General features: G+C 41.7%; 1 protein-coding gene across 3 annotated transcripts in view; it reads left to right on the forward strand.

Moving 5' to 3' along the window:
- Nucleotides 1-22,974, forward strand: part of ADCY8 (adenylate cyclase 8) — a gene marked incomplete at both ends in the record, with an annotated part of 164,780 nt that overhangs the window by 78,326 nt on the left and 63,480 nt on the right. For all 3 annotated transcript variants that reach the window (XM_084230786.1, XM_084230787.1, XM_084230788.1), the window contains 2 exons: nucleotides 5,021-5,179; nucleotides 10,769-11,039. In XM_084230786.1, coding sequence (XP_084086912.1) covers nucleotides 5,021-5,179; nucleotides 10,769-11,039 — 430 coding nt within the window. The remainder of the gene's footprint in view (nucleotides 1-5,020; nucleotides 5,180-10,768; nucleotides 11,040-22,974) is intronic.

A 22,974-nucleotide genomic window follows, 5' to 3' on the forward strand; every position in this document is an offset into this window, starting at 1 on the left:
TATGCAATTAGCCTGAGGCTCACAGTGGAGAAACCTGACTTCATCTCAGGTCTTCTTTAATGCAAACTCCATACCCCTTGGAGGTGTTGAGAGAAGTTTGCATTGAGAAGCAGATATTACAGCAGGGGGATAGGGGGAATGGGCAATGCATAGATCATTTGTTCCACAGCCTGTAAGTGGTAGATGCAGCACTGGGACTCCAGTCTGTGACCCCAAAACTGAGGGAGTGGATGTTATTCACCCCACAGTATCAAACTGCTATTCATTGATTTGTTTGGCGGTGAAGAAAGGCCAGTCTACAGATCAACGACAGCTACTATATTATGCTCTGACATTCCTCCAGCCACATCTGTAGATGATTCATTGGGTTTTTTTTTTTTATAAAAAAAAGAATGACTTGAAGCTTTAAAACTGAAAGAAAAATGCTAACATCTTTTAGCCATCTAACTGTAGCATTCCTCTTTAGTAGTTCAATTAAAAGAAATAACATCTTTACTCTTTTGCTGGTTAATTATTAGATTACTGGCTCCCAGCTTGATATAGAGCTACAAAAAAATAATGATAATTAAGAGGACTCTTTATTAAGAAAGAAATCTTAAATGGAAGCCACCATGAGAAACAAATGAGAGAAGAGCTATTCTATTTTCAGGGGAAAGACGTCATGGATCATCCTACCTCCCCAGCTGGTAGGTCCAAAGGCCCCTATGGTTCCCCTGAGAGTTTTGGGTGCATCTTAGGATGGCACAGGATTATAAAGAACAGAGTTTCTCAGCTTTCTCCATTAATTTCTAAGTATTTTGAGCACCGAGCTCAGCACTGTGCTGTGTGCTGGGCATGTGGGATGAGCGGTAATCCCCTGCCCTCCAGGAGGTTGGAGATTAAGGAGAAGAAAGAGAAAGTGCACCTGCTTATAGTGGGTGTGCTCTGTAGTCACTTCTCTTTATTTGCAACTGAGGAGGCTCAAGAAAGCATCCCTAGTCCTTGCTTTGCCAGAATTGGGCAGGTCTTGTAGCTCTGAGCAGAATTCCCTCCATTTTAGCTTCAAGTATGATCAAAGGTCTTTCATTTAAGAGCCCATCTTGAAACACCCTGTGTGTGTGTGTGGGTCTGTGCAACCACTGAGTAGCCTTTCTAAAGAGGATCAATGCCTGTCAATGAATCATTATTTTACATTGCTTTATTACCATCTTCTATTTAAGTCAAATCTTGGACATAACAAAAAGAAAAAATGCAGTATATATTTTTGTCTTCTTACTATGATTTTTGTTCTGTGGGGAAAAAAATTGAAAATCTAAATGTCTTTTCATTAAGATGTTCCAGTGCATTCCCTGTGTAATGTTAACAACCTAATGGCATTAGCATGTTGTGCTGTTTAATCGTCCCTCACAATTAATTGGCAAAGCACTTGAACATCCATTATCTCCTTTGGGGCTCAGGATGGCTCTGTAAGTGTAGCAATCAGCTCAAGCTTTATTGTAAAACCATCAACACTCAGGGTCAGATTAAGCAATTTGCCCAGGATCACAAACCAGGCTCCAAAGTTATGTTGCAAAAGGAGTGTGAGGTTTAGTCTAAGAATCCTGCCTACTAGTTGTGGCCACCAGAAAATCCTCTTATGTTCCTGGACTTCAGTTCCTTCATGTATCATCAACAACCGCGTATTATTTAGTATTTGCTGAACACTAATCTCAACTCTCTACATTTGTTGATTGATTTAATTCTGACATTATTATTATTCCCACTTCATCAGTGAAGAAATTGAGGCATAGCGAAGTTAAGTAACTTGTTCATGAAATGAATTTAGAACAACTTCCTCTTGTCCTATTGAATTTGTTCAAATGACCTCAGTTGTTTTCCTGACCAGTGGGTAAAGGGTACTATATAGTCTTTAAATTAAAAGTGAAAATTAAAACAAGTGCTTGGAAACTAGAATCTTCATTAGAAACAAAAATTGTCCCATACTTTCCTACAAGCAATCGTTCCAATATCCATAACAGTTTTCCTAATATTTTATTTCAATGTTTTTATATTCTCAACCCACTACAACTTGATTTTGTTTTAATGACTTGTACATGGAATCACTCATTCATTTATTTATTCAGAAAGAGGAGGGTCATATTTTTAAGTCTTACTGCAGGTGAGGCATGGATGCTGCAGTCTGTGAAAGATATGAATTACTTATTATTACTCTTTAAAATTCTTCATTAAAGAGCTTAGCTTTGTAGAAACATGAACGGTGAGAATGGACACCCATTCATCCAATGATCATCAATTCAATAAACATTTGTTGATCATTGACAAAGTTTCAGACTCAATATAGTGTTAAGATGGGCATCTGACAGTGAGCTATGCAAAATCCCTCACCTCCATGAGTTTAGAATCCATTAGGGGAGACTGATGATGAGAATACAGCGCCCAGTTTTTTCTCCATATGCTAAAGGAACACCAAGAAAGAAAGACATGTAACCTAGACTGGGAGAGCTTCCCAGCATGCATTATACCCAAACTTCACCCTTAAAAATGAGTAGGCGATCTTAACAGGGAAGGAATAGACATTCCACACAGAGGAGGAACACAGGGTTCAGACAATCCTTGTGGTTTTGTTGGCTGGAGTCAAATGTGTGCATGAGAAATGATAGTCATAATTGTGGGTTTTGAATATTTCTATGCTTCATTTTTATCAAAGATTCACTATGCATTTAATTTGTCTATTTTATTAATTATATTCACATATTTGTAAGCTGTACTATACAGTATATATATATATATATATATGGCATGTGGACTTTAAAGATTAGCAGTGAATGAAATAATGTTTAAAAATTTTAATTTAATTACAGTAAAAAAAATCTTTCTGTTATCATCTTATCTTAGCAAGAGCAGTGGGTTTGAATATAATGGAGTCTTTCTTTCAAATCTTTGTAGTTTAGTACAGCAATGTGAACTTCAGGTTTCAGGTTCATTTCTTTTGCTACTTGGTTGTACTAACTATCAAAACTAAATCTCTACTTATAAAGAGAGGCAGATCCTGGGAGCACATTTGCTTGCTACCGTGTCTTCTAAATTTTGCGTAAGTTCTGTACAGTCCGGTCAGAGATTTTCTTCTCTGATTATTCTTACAAGCCCTCATTGGAGGGCAACCACTTTTTTATATTTTTAACAAATTGTTTCAAACCCCACCCAAGTTCTTCCCTTGAAAGATTTTAAAACAGATTCACAAATGTGTGGCTCTGAGAATTTTGATAGATGATACAACTTGTTTGACAACCATTTCCCTGAAGAAATGGAAACATTTCCAAAGCCTCATTTTCAGATTCCTCACTTCAGGGCATGAATTTCTCATGAAAAGCAGTTATTTTCTCACTCCTTACACCATCCATTTCAGCTTGGATAAACCAATTAAGCAAGTTTGTTTTTGCCAGAGGGAATATTAACAGCGACCTGTTACCACAGAAAATCAGAGAATTTGGAACACTTACCTTTTTTGTCAAAGAAAAATAGATTAATCATCTTTAGATTTGTTAACTCCTTTAGACATTTTAAAGTAAGGTAACCACTGAACATCTATGTGGCAGCAAAGATTTTTCTAATTATGCATTTTCAAAGTATTCCACCCTTTGAATTTCTTTCTATATGAATGGCATCATTTAGTTCATAAATTAAAATTGTTTGAAATACTCTAGAAGTAAAGAAGGGATGTGTGGGCCCTGGGGAAATCCTCCAATGGGAGAGTCCTCCTCATCTCTCAAGAGGCTTCCTCCCTGCTCACATTCAGAGGGTGCACCCACTGGACCCTGTAAGGTCACTAAGGTCAACTCACATATCAAATTTTGGTAAAAATTTTTCAAGGTAACAAATAAAAGCTATGGATGGAAGTTAAAACAAAACTCAGCTCAGCCTGGGATGGTAACTCCTTACTTCAGAGACCACTGCTCTTAGGAGGAAAGAGTCTAAAAGGGGAATAAGAGGGTGACAAGGTCACATTTGTGCTAGTGGTAGCGATGCAGGAGGTCAGGCTGAGGTGGTGACCACAGGCTGAAGCGTGATGGTGGCCTATGTTGGTGGGAAGAATGGAAAGAAGAAAACAGAATAAAAATGCAAATATAAGGCTGGAAGTGGAGCATGCAATGAGATTCAAGATGTATTGTCTACCCCAGGTCTATGTACTAATGTGAAGAGAAAGATGCTCTTGCCATTCTCTGAGACAAGGGTCACAGGAAGAGCAAGTTTGGGAAGAAGCATGATGAAGGCCCTTAAAAGTTTGGCTAGAAGGCTATGGGAGTTGGAAGGAAGAAAAGAACATTCCAGTTATCAGAGAATCCATGCAGGCTTCTTGGAAGAAGTGGCATTTGCGTGGGCAAGAGCTGAATTTATGGAATGGGCAAGACTGGGCAGCTGCCAGGGCCCAAGGATATCAATTTTGGCCTTGTGGTCTGTTGTCGCCTCACAGGGCAGCAGTGTTGGGAGTTGTGAGGGACGGAGGAAAGACAACTCAAACTCCAAGTAGTGAGAGAGAGAGACCTAGTGGGGCTCACACGTATGGAGATGCAGCACCTTCCCCCTGGCCAGTCTCACATTTATTGGGGGTCAGATTCAGGGAAGGTGGGCAACTCTGTGGAGGAATGTATGGAGGGAATGTGTACTCAGGGTGCATAATAGTCTGGCACAAGCTGGGGGTAGTGAGTAGGGGCTGTTGCCTGTGGGACTCCATTGTTGCTGCTGATCAAAACATCCTCTCCCTAGTCCCTGTTTACACTTGCCTTCCTATCAAGGTGGTTTAGCTGGTTATGCTAATCTGGCCATAAAGTCTGCCTGCTGTTTTCAGCAGATATCCTCATACCAAGACTTTTGTCCTGGTGAGAGGCCCCCTGACTGACGACATTTTAGCTTGACCAGCAGCAACTTTGGGCACCAAGCAAAATCCCGAGAACAAGGCGGGGCAGGGGAATCCCCAGTCTGTGACTGGATGGTGGATCAATAATATGGAACACCTGTGTCTCCCTTTCATCTGTATCAATAGGTATGTGCGGTCAAGGACAAAGCATGATGTTGACATGCGGATCGGCATCCACTCGGGCTCAGTGCTGTGTGGCGTGTTGGGCTTGCGGAAGTGGCAGTTTGATGTCTGGTCTTGGGACGTGGACATTGCAAACAAACTGGAATCTGGAGGAATCCCTGGGTAAGTAAAAGCAAAGTCTTCTTCTTGCTTAGCCCCGTCATTTGTTCGCCTTGTGGGGCTAGATGTCCCCTGTGCAGAGGTCAGAGGTACAGGTCCATGAGCAAGTTAGTAGAAGATAGAATATTAAACTATCCTGCAAATATTGGTCCCAAAAGTGTAGTGAAATTTATCATAAACACCAAAGCTGGTGGGACAACACTCAGGTGTTCAGGTCCCAACCCTGCAAAGCACTGGTTCTTATACTTGACGTCTTACTGGAATCAGCGGAGGAGATTTAAGAGATGCTAGTGTCCAAACTCCATGCTGATTCACATAAAGCAGAATCTATCTTATAGTTCTTAAAGCAATTCTCATGAGCAACCACGGTTAAGCTTACTGACCTTCTGTATGCCCTTAGTCTTCCTTAAATTCTTATCTTTTTTTTTTTTTAAAAGATTTATTTATTTATTTATACAAGCACTGGGTACAGTCAGAAGCGCGGGAGGGTGAGAGAATTCACCAGAGCCAGAGCGGGGAGCAGAGCAGGCAGAAGGACCGAAGTACACTGCTGAGGGGAGCAGCAGGCGGCAGGAGAGGTCTGCGCGCCATGTGGGACCCTCGCCTGGCGGCTGGGGATCGAACCGGCGCTGCAGAGGCTGCAGACAGCTTCGCAACCCAGTGCTCAACCGCTGCGCCATCCAGGGAGGCCCTAAATTCTTATCTTAACTCTCTAAATTTGACTGGCAAGGCCAGTGGGTATAAAATATCCAAATTTACTAGTGGCCTGGAAAGCTTTGTTGAACCTTGAAATGAAGGTTCGGCTTATACAAACTGGGCTGAAGAAGATTTTGGATATATGTGAATCATTGACCTGTACCAACTTTCTGTAGTAGGTAGGTAGGTAGGTAGATAGATAGATAGATAGATAGATAGATAGATAGATAGATATGATCGATAGATAAAAGAATAGATGATGGATGGATGGATGGATGGATGGATGGATGGATGGATGGATGGATGGATGGATGGAAAAGTAAGATTAAAGCACTTGAATATATTCCTTTCCCCATCCCCCAACCCTGCTTTTAGTGTCACATTTCCATGGTTTCTGCCATACTTCCTTGCTAATTATATTTAATATAAGGTAACATAATATTATGGGAAATAGACTACAGAAGATGGAATCAGAGAAATGAGGATTTCCACTCTGCCCTGTAGTAAGCTCTGTCATCTTCAGCAAGTTAGATAGAGCATGTACAGCCCTTGGCATGTGATTTCAGTGCCAACATAACTGTCATCTCTGTATCTGCATCTCACCCAGTATTGCACTCCTCCAAGCCCTGAGTTTCTCACTACAACAGGAAAGATGGTAATATGCATGACATGACACACTGGGAATTTATGTTCCTCCTGCATGAGTTTGTCTTCTCGTCTGCTCAGTGGGCACTGTCCACCACAGATAATCTTCCAAGGACACTCCAGAGCCAGGAGTATAAGCACTTTTTGCCGTGATATCCACATGTCAGTCACACATCTGTCGTCACGAGTTTGCCATGCAGGCTGAAAACTACGGCAAACCTGACATGCCACTGCTGGGTCTCTTAAATCCCTACATTCTTGGAATTTTCCTTCAAGTAACTATCTGGTGACTTGAAACAATCCAATTGGCTAATCCATCTAAGTGTCCAGGCCTCTGTCTTGAAAGCATAGCCAAATGAGAAATGGCCATCTACTCAGTAGACTCCCTTTGCAAACTTAGGACATAACGTGGGTGGTGTGGAAGATATTGCTCCAATGTCTGGAAGCAAGTTTAGCCAATGTTCTCGATCACACTAAGGAACACAAGTTTGAAACATGGTTTTTCCATTTACCAGTTATGAAAGTTGGAGCAAATACCTGAATCTCACTCCCTATTTCTGCACTATGAAGTTGGTTTGAAAACACTGAACCTCAAAAAAGCCGGTTTCAAGGAGAAGGGGCACATAAAGCACTCGGTCTTCTAGACAGCATGCCGCACCACGTAGGCAGACGGTGGTCCCACCTGCAGCAACGACACAATACAGACCCTGTCTCAGAACCCTCGATGGTCTGAGATTGTTTGAGTTTATATTTTTCAGCTTTTTAAAATCTGGTATTTCCCTTTCCCACCAATCAACAATTCACATAGGTATAAACTGGGCTTTCCCTTTCAATGAGAGAGGAAGCTGTAAATTTCAATGTGTATGGAGTACGTAACATGCACTAAAGTTGGATAAATACCTTGAATACAAAACATTGTTTGATCTTAGAGCTTCTCATATAGTCAATTTTGGTTTCCTTTTCTAATGAAGTCACTGAGGCTCAAATAAATTAAACCTGGCAATAATAAACACAGCTATTAAGCGCTCACTGCACATTATCACCTCCATTGTCAAACTGTCAGTTCAGTTTGCTTGGGATTGTCCTTTCATTGTAAATCTCCAGGCCCTTGCTCTGTCCCCAGAACGTAGCAGGATGCATAGAACACCTGGCGGAGGGAAGGAAGGAAGGGCATCGTGGTTGGGGGTCCACACTCCAGAGACATACAAAATTGGATTAAAATCCTTTCCTTGCTAAGGACAGCAGCTGTGGGGGCTAAGTCAGTTTCTTGAATCTCTCTGAACCTTGAATTCCTAGAGAGTGATTCTCAAATTTCAGCCTATATCTGAGTCACCTCGAGGGCTTGTTCAACCATAGATGGCTGGGCCTACACTCAGGTTTGTGATGGTTATGTCTGGGGTAAAACCCAAGACTGCCCCTCAAGAAGTTCCCAAGTGATACTAATGTGACTGGCCTTGGTACCACACTTTGAGGACCACTGTTCGGGGGCTTTTGTTGACTAAGATTAAGCATGTGAAGCCCTTTGCCCGTGCTCAGTGGATATTCATTGTGGTGATTGCACCAAGTGATTCAGCTGCAGGGTCTTGGAAAGACCCTGGAAGTAAAGTCCTGTCTTAATCCACACTGCCACCTACCGCCAATATGACTTTAAACTACCTACTTGCTCATTGGCCCCAGGCCAGTTTCACCATCTGCAATATGAGGAGGAAAATTATCTCTCACCCAGAGTTGTTGGAAAAATGGAAAGTATAAGAGAAAATCCATGAAGCCAATCATTTCCTGATGCCTTTGGCTACAATATAACAGTTATGCAAAGTAGGTGTTACAGCTGCAGGGTCTAACCCAATTGTTAGATCTTATTTATTAACATGACTGTTACTATCAATAGTATAGCATGGCATTTAAAATTACAGAAAATGTCAGATTTACCTGACATTCAATATGTAACAATATTGACTGAGAACTGACTCATTTCCTTGGAGGGAAATGTAATCACAAGAAGCCCATCCACAAATGCCTTCCTCCAAAGCTCGAAGTAGTAGCCAGGTTGAAAAGGGATATTGAAAACCTAGTTTCTGTCAAAACATTCATTAGAACCTCAGCAGAAGAATCAGTAATAAGTGAAAGTAAAGATGTCTTTCACTGCAGAAAACATAGTATTGATTTAGTATGTGCAAATATTAGTCCCCTGAGCACTAACAGCAGAATAATAAAATGCAGAATCCAGAGAAAATACTTAATGGGTTGGTATTTAACTTAATTATTTTAGAAGAAATTCAGTTACCAAACCTTTCCAGGAGTTTTTGTTTTGACTGAGAGAAGGCAGATTTCTGACACCTAACTCTGGGTTCTATGTAAAAAGAAGACAGGGCACCCACGTCATGAGAGGCCAAAGAATGTTTCTGTTCTAGATCAACACTACTGAGTCCCCGTGTATCAATGGAATTCATCATGATGATATTTTGAACTTATTCATCACATTTCTTGAGAGACATCTTTGATATGCTTTTCTTGTTAATGGCTTACCCTTGAAATCAATGACTACATATAGGGATACTTATTTGGAAAGCACGTACAATGTGCCTTAATCAGAAAAGCACTGTTTTTAGTTTCTGTTTCTTTACATGTCTTTTGCAGCCAATTATTCTCTCTGTAAGCAGGAATTTAACAAGATGGGTTAGAAGGATGGCAGGGAGAAGTAGAGATAGTAGTAAAAGTAGCATGCATTTGGAAATGCCACTCTAAAACATTGTTTCCTTGCATGTATTGTTTCTGGAATCACTACATGTTAAGTATTAAATCATTTACCTTGTTCATTCACCCAAGGGAACACTAGGGCCTAGTGACATGACTTCTGAGCTGAATTGGGGGATAGGAAATTGTCATGTAGACATGGGCTTGGCATTCTAGGCAGAGAGGATGGCTTGTTCAGAGTTTAGTAGGCATGAATAGCCCCTCTCATTTGAAGAAATCCCAATTTCTTGACCAGCTGGAGATTGCTTAGGGTTCTACAGCAGAGAAGTGTCAAAAATGAGCTTGGACATGACACAGTCCAGAGCAGAGAGACCTTAGTGGTCTTGTTCATAACTTAGGTTGTGCCTGCATGCCTTAAGTAAACATGTAATAAGCAAGTGATGTGAACACAAGGGTATTTTTGAGACTATTCCTAATAATGTACTTTTAATGTGCTTTTGTAGTGTGTAAATGTATCATGCACTCTAACTGCTTTATACAAATCAACCCTAAGATAGTCACAATGACCGTAAGAGATGGGTTCTATAAATTTTCTTATTTTTATGGGTGAGAAAACAGACTCATAGAAAAGTAAAGCAACTTGCAAATTGTCAAGCTATGGTTTCAATCCAAAAAGTCTGGCCAAAGAGCCCATGTTGATAAGCACCAGGATAGTGTACTCAAATCTCAGTATAGCATAATAAGGAATCTGATTGAGTAGGACAGTTTTGAGGACAGAAAGATTCTTTCTTGGAAAAACTTAATTGTGAATTTCAACTCTGATCATTAAGGCCCTGGATATCATCTGTTATTTTGCTAACAAAAGAACCTGGAATCATGAGCTATAGTGGCAGTGTTGGTGCAGGAATGAGTGGCTTGCATTGTGAGTGAGTCTAGCCAGCTGCCAGCCTTTGTGTGTGTTCATAGTTTTGTTCTCTGTTCTCTTGACATATGCAGATTAGAGGGAAATTGCATATGACAGTGGCTTTCCAAAATGACCTTCCATGTAGCCCTGGGGACTTTATATAACTGCCTTTCTCTTAAAAAATATATAGAGACAAAGATTGAAGACACAGGCACAAATATGTCAATTGAAATGATAGGATAAGTTCTGTGACACTAAGAGAACTGTTATTTCATGGTGATTTGAACAAGAATTGTCATTGGGTTAGAAACATTGGTGGAACTTGTTTTTCCAATATAATCAACATTATTGAAAAACTGATTCCTAAAGGTTGCTGGGATTAAGAAAAATCAAAATAATTTCTAAAGTGTGGCTCCATAAGGCTGTATTTATCAGAGACTGCAGTGTCTATTGGGATGAAGTCAGTGCTACACTGCTTATTGGCTGATGCTTCTGTTTTCTTCTATTCTTCCCACTTTTTTATGGGAACAATATTGTTCTTGAGAACATGCCATGACAGTATCATGTGCAGTCCTGATGTTGGCTTTGCACAGGACAAAACACAGGACTGGCCAGGACAGGAATATATAATGACCTATGCTTTGTGCACACAGGAGAATTCACATTTCTAAAGCTACACTGGACTGCCTCAATGGTGACTATAATGTGGAAGAAGGTCATGGTAAAGAGAGGAACGAATTCTTGAGGAAGCATAATATAGAGACCTACTTAATTAAGCAGCCTGAGGAGAGTCTGCTGTCCTTGCCTGAAGACATTGTCAAGGAGTCTGTGAGCTCTTCTGACAGGAGAAACAGTGGGGCCACATTCACAGAAGGATCCTGGAGTCCTGAACTGCCATTCGATAACATCGTGGGGAAACAGAATGTAAGTGCTAGCTTCCTTCTTCTGGGTAGCCACAAATGCGTGCTCCCATACATCTCCAACCCAGGCGCCTCAGAGAAAATCAATCCATTTTTAACTTTTTCTCCACTGAGCACCATCATTTTGAATAATTAAACATATCACCTCAGGACATGATTAACCTATGTATGCAATTTTCTAGGAACTGCCAGAAATACCAGCAGGTTCTCAACACCCTCTCCTTTTCTTTAACTTAGCTAAAAATAAATGTCATGCAAAGCTGAATTACAATTTTGCTAAAAAAGAAATTACTCATGTTGTGAAAGATAAACCTGGTGTTTTTAAACTAGCAAAAAAGGTGAAGGTCAGGTCCTTGAGAATGCTGATTTTCAGATAGTTGGCTGGACAGGAGTTCTGTGTTGTCTTATGAAATTTAGAATCAGGAGGATACTGTGATTTTGGAATATAAATTCAACACCAGCAATGTTGAATTTATGTCCAAGGTAAAGGTTAGAGCATTTAGGAATAGCTTGTAGTTTCAAAGCTGCCCACATACTTCTATTCTTTCATAGTGTGGTTTTGCATCTTATTGGAGGGATAGTTGTACAAAGGGAGTACATAAATCACCAGTAACAAAATTACTGTTTTAATACTGGAGTCAGACTAATCCCAGTGAGATCTAAGACTCCAACGGGCACTAGAAAACTGAGGTTGGTCCTTACAGAGGACCAGGGTGGATTCAGAGATGTGCTCCTCACAGGACAGGCAAAATCACCAGCCCTGATAAAGGTTTTCCCTTTAGCCATGTAGGCACATAGGATTGAACTCATGTAAGTCAAATGGCATCTTCTTCATACTTTTTTTTAAAGAAACACACACGCACACAAAATACACATAAAACTTACAGTTTCTGACACTAAGCAAAAATTGAGAGCACAATGAATTAACCAAACTAATGATATCTGGGGTTTTGTGGAAATATATCTGGCTTAATCATTTTAATCCATGGAACTGAGTATTTCTCATTAACTTGTAGATAAGAAAATCTGTTTAAATACATTTAAAAATGGAAAAGGTTAACATACCCCCAAAGTCTTCCCTCTTTCTTCCACTTTTGAAAGATTAATGGGTCACTCTGAGGCCAGGTTCACTTCAACTTCCTCCCAGTTCTCTGTGAAGGAGCTGTGGAGCAATGCCTGGGTGGGACAATACAAGATCTTAGCAGGGAAAGCTGCAGGTTGAACCTCACCTGCATGCCTTCAAGAGTCTGTCCTTCACTATTCTTTAGTGAGTGTTTAATTTCACCCAAATTTTTGTGCCTGAATAACTTGTCGAATTTCAATGCCTGTTTTTTTCCATTCCTCAATTGGTGCATATGGTAGAATTTGCTATTATTAAAAAATAATGATCTATTATACTTCCAGGAGTAGATGCATGACCAGCTGATAGTACCCTGTCTGTTTGCTCTGCCTATTATTAACGTAAGCCTGAATGTTGGTTATTTAGAGAGCCAAAGGTGCATGCCTCACCCTGAATATCTCAGTAACTGCCTACATTTCTTGCGCCTGGGTTTTTTGTTCTCCTTTTGTGTTTGGTCTTTCCACTGATGGTGATTGTGGAAATAGGAGTAATTCTTAATTGTTCTAATCTCAATTGTACCTAACCTTGCTACTCATAATTGAGAACCAAGAAGGGGCGGGGGAGATGCTTCGTTTTATCCCATGATTGATTGAGCTGGTAAAATTGTATAAGAATTAGCTTTGCTGATTTCCTAAAGTATCTGCTAATGTCATCAAATAGTTATTATAACAGATGTTGGTATTAGTCAAAGTTTACCATTCTTGGTGTTTAAACACCATGTATTTCCTACAATGCCTGAGATTCAACTGGGTACAACCCATTTCATCATGCGTCATCTTTAACATGAGCAATCTCAATTTATTTTGGTGTCTTCATACTTAAAAGCCAGCAAATATATGCTGATATTCATAAAGCACAAAGAAACACTAATAACATTTCAGAAATGACTGAGTTGATTAAAATGGTCATAAGCACTTGGAGTTTGCACTTTCACTTAACTCTAGAGTCAGCCCGCCCAATGTGTAATTCAGATACATAATGTGTGCTTGGAATAGATCAAAATTGGTCAAGCTGGGCCTGTGCTCTGCCAGACACCATATCAGTCCTGTGGGAAGTACAGACCATCTGACTATTTGCATAACACAAATAAAATGCACTAATGCTAAATTAGACAGATGTTGTGGCTTCTAGTGACTCATAATGTATGCTGAGAAATATTTTATTTTTTTTGTTATTGTTGATTTTTAATGGCATCAGTATGCTGTGCCATAATCTGTGCCATAAAGACAGTAGATGTTCAGATAGCTACATTCTCATGTATTCATTCAGCCAATAAAGATTAATTGAGCATCTATCATATGCCAACTATTGCTAGTATTAAAAAAAGAAGGGGTGGAGGAAAGAAACACTGTAGGGATGAGGTCAGCTAGAAGTTCATATGCTTCATGAAGACAGGAATTATACTTTCTTCATTTACCATTGGCTGATCCGCAAGTAGAGCAATACTTGGTAAGTAACAAGATTCAATGCAGTTTCTTGAATGAAGAATGAATGAATGAATGAATGAATGAATGAATGAATGAATGAAATGATAGATATGGGTTGAAAGGGAGAAGAACTAGTCAAGTTTGGCTTTTAGGATCTTTGACTGGGTGGCTGGATGTGTGGTAGAACTACTCCCTAAAATAAGGAATGCTGGAGTGGAAGGAGATTGGATAGGGAAGGCTAGGAATTCAGTTGGGACAATGTTTTGAGGTGCCTGGGAGAAATCTAGGAAGAGATATCCAAAAGGCTGTTAAATACACACTTCTGAAACTCAGGCATAAAAGACCCTTACAAGGGATTTGAATCTGGGTGCTAGTTGAAGCTATGAGAGTAGAGGAGATCACCATCAGGGATATATATATATTAAAAAATAAGGAGGCACATGACACAACCAGAAGAGCACCACATGGGAGCTGAAAGAGAGTGAGGATCCCATGAGAAACAGTGTAAGTAGTCAACATGGTCAGAAGAGAATTATGAAATGTGGTGTCATGGAAACCTACAGAGAATTTTGAGAAGGAGCGGATGATCATAAACATCAGGTGTAACCAAGACATCCAATATGAAGACTGAGAACTGCCAATGGGAATTGGATTGGAAAACTACATTAGGAAGAATCAAAACTGAATGATGTGGTGAAGCTGAAAGCCAGATTGTCAGTTGATAAGAGAGAGCTCTGGGTCCAAAAAGCCCCAAACTCCTCTGTTCCCTGTCCCTACCCATTTCAGGAGTCTGCCAATGGTTTCCAAGAGTAAGAGAAGGCAGGATTCTGCTCCCTATGTGAGTTTTCCAGTTCCTGTCTAAGCCTGAAGACAATCTCTTGGTTTTGATGTTATGCATCTTCCCTGCCCCTTACATTTATGTCCATTGAGTGAAAAATGCTGGTTCAACTCACTCTGGGTTCTGATGTCCAGGTTGCTCTCAGATACCCTCAGCACCCAGAGTTTGCATCCCTGGCTTCTAACATGTGTAGTTCTTCTGCCCATGGATTTGACATCTTGGCTCCCTGAGTCTGAAACCCGTTACCAGTGAGGTTCCCTGTGCTCTGAGACTCTGTGTGGAATAAAAGTTAGAAAAACATAAGGCAAGCAATTTATAATCAAAATTAAGTTTACCAAAGTAGAAGTAGATAGGTGAAGTAGACCAGAAGTGAAAATGGAACTTTCCAGAAAGCTTAGGTATCAGTTGTGGATGAGTCATCACTATGGTCCTTGAATTTCATAAAGACAAAATTTGGGATGAAAACAAAGACTTAAGAAAAATGCCCTGATAGTAATCATATTTTCTCCTCTGGCTTTATGCTATAAGCTGAAATCTATTTGCGGACTTCAGCTCTTGCTCATACAATTATTTCACAGACACTCATTCTAGATGCTGGGGATCTAGTAATGAGAAGACAGACTTGGTCCCTGCCTCCAGGTTATCTTTTAAGGGGAATTCAGACAATTAACCAAAACCTGTAAGTGCTGTGAAAGAGAGGCATGACCAGGAAGCAGACAGAATTGCTGCAGATGGGATCTTCGGACTCTGAAAACTGGATTTGAAGGCTGACAGGACCCTACATGCAAATAACCAGGAGAAGAGCATTGAGGACAGGAGATGGGTGAAGAGGAGAGCATTGTAGACGGAGGAACCAGCGAATACGAAGGTCCTGAGCTGGAAAAAAAGGTTGGTGTGTTACAAGGATAAACAGAACCAAGTGGCCAGCGCATTCTGAGCTTGGGAGAAGCGGGTAGGAGATGAAGGAATGGTGATGGGAGCTTTGAGCCTCTAGGTCTGGCTGATTTGGGATGTTGGGGGAGTGATAGAAAGGTTTAAAACAGGGCAGTGACATGATCTGATTTAGATGTTTAAAGGCTCACTTTGGCTGCCTTTTGGAGAATGGATAATAGGGGCCAGAAATGGACTTGTCAGACAAACTGCATCTTAGACTTATGATTTATAAGAGGCTCCTCAAGGGTGAAGGCTTTATGTTGCTCTAAAATGTGTTGTATGAGGAATCAATCATTTTAACTTAATTTTTGTGACAAGAGAGATGCCAAGAGCTACCCTTTCAGAAGCAAAGCCCCTTCAAGGGCCTGGGATCCACCCCTCGTGCATTGTGAAGTCTTCCCTGTCCCGGCCACCGTTCACATTGATGATGGCATCAGAATCCAGGCATCGTCTATTACTCCTTCCATCCTCTAACAAGAGTTACCTGGAGAGATGCACACATGTGTTATGTCCATTGTGTCTCTCTCACCTCTACCCAAGATCCTGACTCTGGCCTTTATTACGAGAGCGAAGTTAATCTATGCACCATGAAGACTGGACTCATACATAGAATACCTAGATGCCAAGCAAGAAAACTAAAAGTGAATGTGCTGTCACCTGGAATACACTGTCCACGGCTTCCCCAAGGCTGACAGAGTAGAGAGTTTGGGGCCAGGGACCATGTCGGGAGCACCAATCACTTCCTTTCTATTTTATTCTCACACTGATCTTACATGGTAAGTGTTAAGTGCCTGTTTTGTAAATGAGAAAATTTTGATGGAGAGAGACTGATTCATTCCCTGAAGGACAGGCAGCAGCAGGAAACAGGGCTGACCTTGGAACCCAGTGGTGACTTTCTCCAAAGACCCTTAGGCTGTGCCGCCTCCCCTTTGTAGCCTGAAGATATATGCTGGGTTTTCACCTTCTACCTTGTTTCCAGGTTAGTTGGTCTTAATAGATTGTGTGTGTGTGCGTGTGTGTGCACACACGCACGCGCATTCACCCTATGAAGATGTATGACTTGCTTACCAGGGATATTTAGAAATTTCTTGTAAAAGCTCCAAGAAGTGATCAGATTCTCCTCCAGCCAATTCTTTGCTACCAGGTAGAATCTCATCCCTGAATATCCTGATGTGACCATGGTTTGCATGAGTTGGCCCATCTCCTATGTCTACCTGGTGAAAAAACAAGCTCTCGGCCATTTGACTGAGTCCCACTTGGCTGGAGAATGTTGAGACAAGAAGAGGACGGTGGATGGGAGTGCAGCTGGCCAGGCTGCAAAGCGGGATTTAAGAATATATTTAGGTTCCTCTACTTTCACCATCCCGCTGGGTTCTTAGATCCTGTTTTCATGGAAAGAAAAGAGAATTCTCATGGGATCCACTTGCTGATTAAAACCCTCAAGTTGATCCAAAGCTGAGGACCCCAGTAAATCAGTTAGTCCTATAAGCTGTGAGTCTTGTGATCTTGAGGCAAATCTCTGCAGGACCAAAATTTGTCCGTAGGGTAGTGGGGAGAGCTCAGGAGAACCGAAGGATAGCCCTGATGTCTGCATAACCAGTACCAGGCCATGGGCGGCCCCCTCACCCCTCTGGGCCTCAGTGTTCTCATCTGGACAAAAGCAGCACTGACCTGGACGGATGGTCCCGCCACTTCCTTTCAGCTCAGCATTGCCCCCATTCCGCTCCTCGGCCTTGGTGCATGCTGGGAGTCTGGGGCTGCACTGATGTGGCCCCTGCACCAGGTGACTGACCATCCAAAGTCAGGAGCAAATAATTCCCCAGGAATAAAGCTTCCTGAGAGCCTGGAGTGTTCAACATAACCGTTACGCTAGTGAACTGTCTTAACATGTTATTATCAACTTCAGAATAAGATTTAAAACAAAAAAAACAAACAACAACAACAACAAAAGGATGGATGGAATGGGGCCGCCTTCCCCTCGGCAGTCTAGACAACTGAGTTTTGATTATGTGGAGATAAACACCCAAGCCTGGTTAGAAACATCAGCACCCTCTGCTTCTCGCAGGTCTGTTTTCAACACGATCATGTGGTTCTCTTGAGTAACATCGATTCCTGATGTTTCTGCTTCTGCTCCCCAGAACGAGACTCAAGCTAAGGGGCACAGCCGTTTTTTGCACATACAAATGCCCGGGTGTTTTGTTTTTTAAAAGAATCCTCTAAGTTCAAATTCATTTTCCCGCATCCAATTTGGACACCGTCCACCGAAGATGTTCATTTGGTCCCTCATTCATTCAGCTGCTCATTTGCCAACTCCTCACTGAGTTACTTCAATTTGCCAGGCTCTGTGCTAGCTGCTAGGGATGGAGCTAGAGAAGAGAGTTGATGGAGCCAAGGAGCTCCCACTGTCGGTATGACAAGCAGGTCAACAGCCCAGCTTGCACCTTGCTGTCTTGCTTGCTGGACAGTGCTGTGGGGGATGGACACGTGATGGAAGTGATCTGCCGAAGGATGTGACTGTCCAGGTCCACAGACAAACAGATTAGCCTAAGGATGAGGGAACAGAGCCCCGGGTCGAGGGGAATGGCAAGTCCACCATCCCAACCTGGGTTTGCACCGCTCACAGCAGAGGCTTCTCTTTCCCCACTGAGAACTCTGGCCTGAAATTCTCAGCCCTAAAAATGTCTGAAATTCCGGGTATTCACCAGGAAGAGAGAGGCGTATTCTCAGAGTTTACTGCTGCTCCATAAACTGCCGTTATCTAATTGTCCATGATCAGTCTTATTAGGCAGAAATCACAGGCCAATTTTTCTGCATAGTTCATTTATTTTAACTATTTAACATCTGATTAAGGTTTGAAGTTCATTGATGGGATATTTGCAGGCTTTGGGGTGGAAAACATAGAGAGTTTTGGTTACTCCCCTGTAATAAATCTTTGCTCTTACGGTGACATAGTTTTTCCTAACAAGACCCCCCCCCCCCCCCCGGGCTGTCCTTAGCCCTGATGCTGAAGATAGCAGCTGAGTTCAACCAGGGAGTGTCATTGGAGGATCTGGTTTTTCACTCTCTTCAGAAAGACAAGTGGATTTGAAGCCTTCCAGGGAGCGTTGAGTGGATTAAGTAGACAATCTGATGCATTAACGTTGACTAATCATCCTTCCTCTCTCTGAAGTTCTTGGGTAGACGGAGGTGGGGGAGCTCAATCAGAGATGAGTGTGTGACTCTGACTCGTGTGGAACCGCAGATCTGGAATGAGCATTTCCTTTGGCAAGTGCACAGTGTGCAGCTGTGAGTCTGTGACTGATAACTGGCTGAAACTTTGCAAAACAAACTAGGTGGGCTCTGCTTTCCTGAGGGACTGAGCAGTTGTTCAGGGACTCACAGAACGATGGCCTGAGGAACTGGAACTAACAAATGCCTGGTATTTGAAATGTGTGAGGATTGGAAGCAAAAGAGCCAAAATAATGTGGATTTTTTTCCTGACTTTATTTTCTCCTTTTGAAAACAAAGTACTAAGATTTAATTTTTTTGCAAATTTGATGCCAATTTTGCCAATGATTTGGCTCACAACCTTTTTTTTGTCAATTTCTGCTTTGGTTACAAGATTCCCCGCTCTATTCTCCACCAAGGATTGCCTTTACTGCTTTGACATGGTGCAATTCACAGGTATGAAGGTTTTTCATTGAAAACAATATTGCATTTGGTGTGAATGAATGTGGACCCCCATTTTTTTAAAGTGATTGTGTACATGCGCCACACCCACCACCACTGCACAAGGCCATGAGGACTGTGGCTTTCAGGACTCATTCCAGCCCAGAGCACAGGCACAACACTTCTGTGGCCTGCACAGCCTCATCTTGGCTATTTGCGTGCGTGCTTGTTTTTACTTCACCTCAGATCAAAGAGTATTTCCACTGGTCATATCTTGGGTATAGATGCAACTTTTTGAAAGTTCTCTTACATCTCTCGGATCCTTAAACTGCTATTGTGAATTCCAGGTCATGAACCACTAAATTCAGCTGTGTCTTTTCCTCTCGATGACTTTTCTGTCCCCTTCAGTTTCCTAAAGGATCTTTTCACACCATAAGAAGATCGTGTATGGTGGCAGCCCCAGGGTTCTATGACTTGGGAAGACTGAAACACAGGAGAGCTCATACGGGGATAAACTCAGAGACAGGAACTTGGAATAATAACAGCCCAGAAAAGTTAAGTTAATTAGACACTTCCAATAGAAAAGTGTGTGGTTGAGAAGTTAGATTAAGAGAAAGCAGAAGCCACAAATTCCCAGAGACATCACATTTTTGACTCTAATCTCAGCACTTTCTTCTTTTCCCCACCTGGTAAAAAGGAGGAAAGGTTAGATCTTGACAGGCAGTCACGTGGTGCTCCATTGCAACCAAATTAAGGAAAGCATCTATAACTGAATTTAATTAGTAAGTAGTTTAGTAGGTATCCGAGAAAACTCGGCCAACAGGCTTAAAACACGAAACACAAGCAATGTATCAGCAACTCACAATACCTCGTTCATATTCCTAAATGAAAAATTGTTTCAGAACCTGAAAGAGCTAAAAGTTTAGATAGTGCTTATATTCAGTATTCCCCAAATTTTGGCTAAGGAAACAGAGAAAGAGAAACACACTTACATATAAACACACACACACTTTCATTTTCTCAGTAATATTGACATTTATGAAAAATCTACCTCTTTGATGTTCACCAAAAAACTGAGTAACGGATGTCCTGATAAATGTTTGTTTACTCATTTCCTGAACTGAAATTCCCCAGACAACCTACCCAAGGCCATTTGGTCCATGGACTGTGGTCTCCTCTCTTCTGACATTTCAGCACAAAGCACTTTGACTCACTACACTATCCTGCAGCCCCCAAACCTTTAACGTGCCTGCGTCTCTCTGCCCAACTCCTGGATGAGGTCTTGAGTAGCCTCCACCCTGGCTTGCCCCTCCCTCCTACTCACCCCCCCCCTTAGCCTGAGATGAGGTCAGTGCTGGATTTATATCTGTCCTACATATTACTGTGGATGTGATATTTTGAAAGCTGAACATTCAGTTGGCTGCTTGCCTCAAATCCAGTGGCTTCACAGCGACCACATCTAAGTGGATATGCCAAGTCGTATTCCAGCTAATTTTGCAGAAGTCTAACAATTCTTTTTGATGAAAAATGACTCAAGTGTGTAATGACTGGGCACAATTATATTCCCAACTGAGACGGGCATCTTTGTGAGGAACTCAAGGGATAATATCAGGGTAAGGAATCCCATATGAGCTCCTAGAGGCTAGGTTAGACAGAGTCAGACAAGAATTAGAGTCAGACACCACTTGTCCTGAGTTAACCTGAAAGTTAACCTGGAAAAAAGGTTCGGGTTCATTCTATCTGGGCTCCAAGGCCCCCTACTAAGAGCTCTCTTCTGTCACCTAGACTTATGGTTGGCCATTCATTCATACCTCATCCAAACAAAACAAAACAAGAGTGTGTGATCCTGGAGTGACAGTGGGGTGACCCAGGAGGGCTTGAGGAAGCCACAGGCCCCAACCACTTCTGAGTGCAGACTCCAGCCTGAGGTTGGAAACCAGAAGCATCTTGGAAAGTTGAGCCATCTCAGCAGAGGAGGCTGAGGCCACAGCCAGACCCTGAGCCCACTCTGTGAGGTCTCTCTAGATCTTTTCCAAATAATCAACAAGCTTGCCCACACAGTGAACCTCAATGACAGCCAGATCTCAAGATTGCCATGTGTGCCACCCGGAGGACCTAAAAGATCAGGCCTTGCATCAAAGACTTCATCAACCTTTGGCCTCAAGGTGGCCAGAGGGAAGCTCTCAAGCAGACAATAACCAAGATGTTGGTCCCACCAGAGATGCTAGTTCTGGCTCTCTGGTCTGGGACGTCTGGTGCCCTGGAGGCAGCACTGGGAGACTGTACTGGGGGCAGCATTGGCTATGTCTCAAGCCCCTGAAGACCTCTTACTGACAAGCATCATACTCTTGCCCTTGGCTGGGATTACAGTCAACTATCGTGGTCTTGCCTTTTATCTCCTGCTCATCAAAAACCAAGTATTTGATTGAATGGTATAAATATAAGCTACTTTTATATAAGAAATGCAATTTGGTAAACAGAATCTTCCCAAATTTGTAATCCATTTGGGGAGGAATAGGAAAAAAATAAAGGAAGTTTTGTTAGCAAGAGATTGTAAATAATGCCCTCGGCATAAACTCCTTATGAAGTCATTAAACCTTTCATTCATGCATGCATGCATTCCACATATAATTATTAAGAACCTACAAAATATGCCAGGTGCTGGAGGTTTAGGTTTGGATAAAATATAATGTATGACCCTCAAGGGGATCAGAGCCTATAAGGATAGGCAAACACACAATTAGTCAATTATAAAAATATACCCTGTACCAGCTGTGCTGAGGATAAGTGTGAACTCAGAGTGGACTTCCTGAAAGAAGCTGTGGCTGAATTGGCTTTTAATGGGCAGTGAGACATGCAGACTTGAGGCTATTGTTCCAAAACAGGACAGGAGGGAGGCATTATTCATGTTGTGCCATGTGTCTGGGCTCTAGCTCAAGGTCAGATGTCATTTGCATTGGGTCTTATTCTGTGCAGTAGTCCACTGCAGGTGTAGACAGTGTAGACAGCATCGTATCAAATGTAGAAATTATGTCACCTGTGGAGTTATGTATGGGACGTCAAAGCCATTAACAGTGGGAGAAAGCCCAGAACAGTAGAAGGTGGCTATGATGAGAGAGAATTAGATCTTGTTCAGAGACCAGAATCAGGGGTACTTGGTAGAAGTGGCCGACCAAAGCAGTGATTAGAGAATTGTTTTCCAAGTGGTATGTTACAAAACATGAATGAGGTAATTTGAGCAAAGACAGTGAATTGTACCACTCTGATAGGAGGAGACAGGATTTTTTTTTCCATTCAAAAAATGGGTACTAAATGGCTACTCAGTCGCAGGCATTGTTGTAAGCACTTGACAAATTAATGAAAGAGACAAAGTTCCTTGTCTCAACAAGAGACAATCCTGAACTGATTGGTCTGCAGTACCATTTTATCAAGACTCATCCCTTCATTCTCTGTTCTTCAGAACATATTTCATGGGGAAGGACTAAATAGGATCATTTGTGATGAGGAATGGTATATTCCCCTGAACTCCAAGGCTGAAACTATGTAAGCTGATTCACAGTGTCTATAGGAATGCTTCAGAGAGAGTGAGATTAGAATATTTGTTCCACACAAGATAAAGTGTTTTTGACTCAGCAAAACTGGATTTTTCTAGAGAGTATAACCCTTCAGCCTGAAATCTCCTTGGGAAGAATTTATTTGCTGAAACAAGCTGACTAAGGAATACCAAATTCAGGGTATCCAGGAAGTGATAGGACCTGTAAGAAAAGCAGGTTTTCAGTTTGGACAAAGAGAAAAGATGATTCCCAAAGAAAAAACTTCTGGTCAAAAACCAAATGATGAACTGAAGAGGATTTATGACTTCCCCCACCCCCACTCAAATGCAATTTACAGGAGGATGCCAGGAACCCCATGTGATATTTCACCAGAACCCCTAGAGTCTTTGACAAGATCCTATGATCAGAAACTTGGCTTC

Source organism: Talpa europaea, assembly GCF_964194135.1.
Source record: "Talpa europaea genome assembly, chromosome: 3".
NCBI lineage: Eukaryota > Metazoa > Chordata > Mammalia > Eulipotyphla > Talpidae > Talpa > Talpa europaea.